Source organism: Eschscholzia californica, unplaced genomic scaffold (assembly GCF_041429995.1).
Source record: "Eschscholzia californica isolate CP2 unplaced genomic scaffold, dmEscCali1.0.p SCAF_1, whole genome shotgun sequence".
Taxonomy (NCBI): Eukaryota; Viridiplantae; Streptophyta; class Magnoliopsida; order Ranunculales; family Papaveraceae; genus Eschscholzia; species Eschscholzia californica.
In genome coordinates this window covers 82,431,394-82,436,519 of record NW_028238198.1, presented here as the reverse complement: position 1 = coordinate 82,436,519, position 5,126 = coordinate 82,431,394, and the positions used below count along the sequence as shown (strand labels likewise).

The following is a 5,126-nucleotide window of genomic DNA, read 5'->3' as shown; positions in this document are numbered from 1 at the left end:
ATACACAGAAAGACCTAACATTTATCAATAGTACGTATATCCAAACTTAAACTGAAATCGGTAGACAAACGAAGTTTGTCCATATCATCAATTCAAAGAACATATCCAATGAGATACTTATAAAAATATGATTAGATAATGTATCTTAAGGGTATTTTCAAATTTCAACTACCAACAAAAGCATTTCAATTTTTTTTTTTTTTGATGAAGCATTTCAATAGTTCAACAAAAAAAAACAAAAGCATTTCAACAAAAAAAAAAAAAAAACATTTCAACAAAAAAAAAAAAAAAGACTAGCAACAAAAGCTAAAGTGGCGGCCGAAAGCTCATGAGACAAAAAGTATGCGTAACAGCTGCTTAAAACCCTAATCTCTCTCTCTCTCTCTCTCATGTAGGTCCTTCTCCATAGCTGGCAATTGAGCTACAATAATCCCTTCAAGCAAATCCCACAAAAACCCTAATTTAGAGCTGTCTGTGTGTTTGTACAATTTGGGGAAAAGCTAATTCTGGTTGAGAAATAAGTTATTTGCACTGGAGAAGTTTGAGAATAATGGGATTCCTAGGAAATTTCAACTGGGAGAGTCTTAATTGATAAATTCCGATCTTATTCCGATCAAAGGTAGACCCTTTTTGTGCTTCTGAATCATGTAATTTTGGGGAAATTCTTCTTTTGTATCTTTTTTTTGTTTGTTTATAAATCTCATTTTAGCTGAAAAGGAAGTTCATTTTCTTAGGGTTTATGGAAATGAAACAGATTCAGAAAAATTGTAAGTTTTTTAGGGTTTGTAAATAATTTGTAAGAAAGAAAAAGATAAGCTTTTAGGGTTGAATAATGAATTGATGACTCTCAAGAGCATTATTAGGGAAGTAAAGGGGGAGATTGGTAATATGTCTAAAAAGGGATTTGAGGTGAAATTAGGTTATGGGTTGAGATCAAAATCACATCAAATAGTACAAGATGATGAATTAGAACCAATTGATGCTTTTAAACAGAGTTGTTGGTCTAATATGCCACCAGAATTACTAAGAGATGTATTAGTGAGAATTGAAGATTCTGAGAGTAAATGGCCAACTCGAAAACATGTGGTTGCTTGTGCTGGGGTTTGCAGAAATTGGAGAGAAATCACAAAAGAGATTGTAAGGACTCCTGAAGTTTCTGGCAAATTAACATTTCCCATCTCATTGAAGCAGGTTTGTTATTGAAACCCTAATTCTGAATTTTGCAATTATGTAGTTGATATGTTATCCTGAATTCTGTTTAGAGTCAGTCACCTTATTCAAGATTTTATAAGAATTTGATTTTCATATGGTAATTTGATTATGATGACAAAAATATTTTTAAGATGATTGTTTGAACTTTTTTGTTGTTGGTTGTTGTGATCTAATATCGAGAAAGGCTATGAATTCTAGACTTCGGCATGGGAATGAAATTTGTTTGCCATGTGCTAAGATTACTTCGCCAGGTTATCAATTTTTCCATCATACTCACAAGATAAGTGAAGCGAAATCAAAATCATAAGCTTCAACAAGATCAATGCTTGGTTGGAAAGTGTTTTGATTTCTCAGGGTGGCTGGTAACTGTTTTGGTTTTGAAGTATAATTCACGCTTTCAGCGTTGCTTTCAGACTTGAAATACCTTTCGGTGTGGGTATCTAGAAGGCATAAATTTGATTCACCGATTATGAGAATCAAATTATATTTTAGGAGTACCATCTCTTTGCTGTTTTTCTTTTCATTTCTTGGGATGGAGTTTTTGTCTGATAGCTTTAGACTATTCAAAAACAAAAATATTTACTGGTTTTAGAATAAGATTTCTATCTGACTCTTCAACTGTTCTAAATATATTATTATAATATTCTCTTAAACCCTTCCTGTCATTTGCAGCCTGGCCCAAGGGATTCCATCATCCAATGTTTTATAAAACGAAATCGTGCCGCCCAAACATATCATCTTTACCTCGGTTTAACTACAGGTGAGTTTTTCAATCTTTTACTTTCACGATATAAATCTGTCAGTGAACAAGCTCACTCTGAGTTATCTTCCAGTTCCATATATAGGGTCTAGATTTGTAAACTTTTTTCTTTGTTTTGTTTGGGATTCTCTTAGCAAACATATATTTGTCTATTCTTCATGGCAGCTCTGACTGATAACGGCAAGTTCCTTCTTGCTGCACGAAAGGTTCGCCGAGCAACCTGCACAGACTATATCATCTCAATAGATGCCAATGATATGTCAAAAGGAAGTGGAACCTACATTGGGAAGTTGAGGTGAGCGTCAACTGCTTGTCCCTCAATTCTAATTCTTGCATTGATCAAGTTTGACTCTGGGTTTTGTCGACAGATCAAATTTCCTAGGGACCAAGTTCACAGTCTTTGATAGTCAGCCTCCGAATTCTGCTGGTATGGTTTCAAAGAGCCGCTCCAATAGACTAATTGGTTCGAAACAAGTCACCCCTAGAGTTCCTTTTGGCAACTATCCAGTAGCTCACATTTCATATGAGTTGAACGTTTTAGGTTCCAGGTAAGAACCTCAAATTCAATTAATGTATATTTTATTTTGATCTCCCGTAAATTTCTATAACTTAATGATGCGATTACCATGTTTACATAATTGTTGAAATAGGGGTCCGAGGCGAATGAATTGTGTAATGGATGGAATTCCTGCCTCGTCAATTGAACCAGGAGGCGTGGCCCCTACACAGACTGAATTTCCGGTTAGCAACATCGAGTCATTCCCAACACTCCCATTTTTCCGATCCAAATCAATCCGCACCGAGAGCTTTAGATCAGGTCCTCTGACAGAGCAGAAAGAAGAAGTATTAGTTTTAAGAAACAAGTCTCCAAGATGGCATGAGCAACTTCAGTGTTGGTGTCTGAACTTCCGTGGAAGGGTCACAGTTGCTTCAGTTAAGAATTTTCAGCTGGTTGCATCTACAGAGGATGGACCGACTGGGCCGTCTGGACAGGAGCGTGATAACGTTCTTATCCAGTTCGGCAAAGTGGGGAAAGACCTATTCACCATGGATTACCAATATCCAATTTCAGCATTCCAGGCATTTGCTATCTGCCTCAGTAGCTTTGACACCAAGATAGCCTGTGAATGACCGGAAAACAAGAGGTATATTTTCTCTATTAAACCCACCTTAAAAATTTTCTAGTATGGGTTTTGGAGGGGTATTGTGGTGGCAGTGGATTTTACAGGTTACTGTGGGATAGAGTAAGGTGGGGTTTTTTCGTCTCAACTACTGGATCTGACTCGCCTGGATCTGACTCGCCTGAATCTGACTCGCCTGAATCTGACTCATTGACTTGAATGGACCTAAAGTAAACCCAAACCAGCCATTCAGACGAGTCAGGCACCATGGTCGATAGCAAACAATTTGAAATCTGAGCTGAGTCGGATCACAGATTTGACTTGGGGAAAAAAATACTACCCAAGTCTACTTGTGGTTAATTTCGATTGGCATAGCAAATTAACATGGATGTCTGAGGCCATTCATAAGCAGAGATAACGTGACCATGAAGTTTATATAAAGGTCTATCAAATCCAAGAGTACAGTGGACTTTCTAGACTTTATATGCAACAGCTGCTCATTGTTGTGTTTCGGTTTTTAGTAACTGTATTAAATTATTTATTGTAAAACAGGAGATTTTTTGAAGCATCTTTGAAGAGGGTATCGGAAGAATGCATTGGAAATTGTGCTTCAAGGTTTGGCTTGATGCAACAGAAACTGTTAATTTGCCAGTCTTCTGCATCTGTACTGTATGTGAATACTCTCTTTAAATTTATGTTTGTGTACATAATAACCTTTTCAAGATGATGTTAGATGCTCATATCTTTGCTCCTCTCTCTCTCTCTCTGTCCCTCTCCCCTCTCTAAAATACATGATTGCTAAATTGTTGTTCTGTTTACTTAAATATCAGTTATGAAACCCATCACTGTTACAAAATTTACCACTAGATATATAGTATAAAGTCAATACTCATGCATGAATTAGAAACTTCACAATAACCAAAAGAACAAAAAAGAAAAGTAATTCTTTCGTCGTAGAATGGTGAAACCAAAGGAAAACATGAATTAGAAACTTGAAGTTATACATGAAGTGATGAAAGTCTTCTGCAAATTGGGCAAGTAGGTTTCAAATCGAACCACTCGTCGATACAGGCTGAATGGAAGGCATGGTCACACAGAATAAGACTCTTGCAGAATTCCCCATTAGAAAAAACTTGTAAGCAAATCCCACATTCACCTTTATACTTATAAAACCTCGGATTTGAATTCTGGTACATAAACTTGATAGTGAGTTCTACTTTTCTTTCATCACTTTTTGTATATCTTGTTATACGACGCTAGATATTCTTTAATATACGGAAAACAAAATAAACAAAAGCGCAAACGAGCACAAGAAGGAAGAGAGCCGCCCCTATGCAATTGTCATCAGTTGGGGGAGAAGTTGTTTCAGTATGAGGTGAAGGAGGAACCACTGGACGCATTTTTCTTCTTCGGTCTCGTGTTATGTGTTTAAAGTTGAAGGAAAACTATTTTGTGGTTACTTTGAAGGTTTTGGTGTACATATTTATATGGATGGAGCCGCATAGGTTAGAGAGAGAATGAGTCTAACAACAATTATTAGAAATACTTGGTGGTTCTGCAAAAACTTAGAAAGTTGTCATCTTTGAATTTAGAGAAGAATTAGAAAGTGTAGTTTGAGTTTAGATACATAGAGAGGGGGAATGGGTTAGAGAAATAGAAAGAGAAAGATACGTATAATATTGTAAATAGTAAATTTCAGTTTCTTATTTTCTATATAGATTTCCTTTTCAGGAAGTAACACGAAATTAGAAAAAATCATGGTTCGATAACCGTTTTAGACTGTCTCCTTAGTTTTCATTATGGAATATGTTTCAATCCAACTCGGCAATTCTAGCCTTCTAAAATCATCAAGGTATGCTATTTGACGAACTCAAAAGGCATTGATACTTTAAAATCATCAAGGTGCGCTATTTGACGAACTCGAAGGCATTGATTGATACATCGAAGATGTTATAAGCACGATAACTGTCAAACTAAATCTTGAACGAAACTGGTTTATACCGTACCAAATTACTGGCTTAATGCCCAACAAA

At 36.1% G+C, this 5,126-nt stretch overlaps 1 protein-coding gene across 2 annotated transcripts; it reads left to right on the top strand.

Annotated features, from left to right (window-relative positions):
• The first annotated feature begins 222 nt into the window (after positions 1-222).
• On the top strand, positions 223-3,949 carry LOC147569986 (tubby-like F-box protein 3). 2 transcript variants are annotated; one of them, XM_086656552.1, is made up of 6 exons: positions 223-1,191; positions 1,885-1,972; positions 2,138-2,267; positions 2,341-2,520; positions 2,623-3,117; positions 3,646-3,949. In XM_086656552.1, exons 1-5 carry the CDS (start codon positions 841-843, stop codon positions 3,101-3,103), a joined length of 1,230 nt encoding a protein of 409 aa, XP_086512678.1. In that variant the 5' UTR covers positions 223-840; the 3' UTR covers positions 3,104-3,117; positions 3,646-3,949. The 2 variants fall into 2 exon arrangements, with proteins under 2 accessions (XP_086512678.1, XP_086512677.1); XM_086656551.1 differs by having other exon boundaries at positions 296-1,191; positions 2,317-2,520.
• The last annotated feature ends 1,177 nt before the right edge of the window (positions 3,950-5,126 follow it).

What these genes read in the sequence shown, in the direction of transcription:
- LOC147569986 (XM_086656551.1), top strand. Translation starts at nt 841, where the DNA reads ATGACTCTCAAGAGCATTATTAGGGAAGTAAAGGGGGAGATTGGTAAT. An exon ending in TTCCCATCTCATTGAAGCAG is followed by an intron (nt 1,192 to 1,884) that starts GTTTGTTATTGA and finishes TGTCATTTGCAG; the next exon opens with CCTGGCCCAAGGGATTCCAT. An exon ending in ACCTACATTGGGAAGTTGAG is followed by an intron (nt 2,268 to 2,316) that starts GTGAGCGTCAAC and finishes GCATTGATCAAG; the next exon opens with TTTGACTCTGGGTTTTGTCG.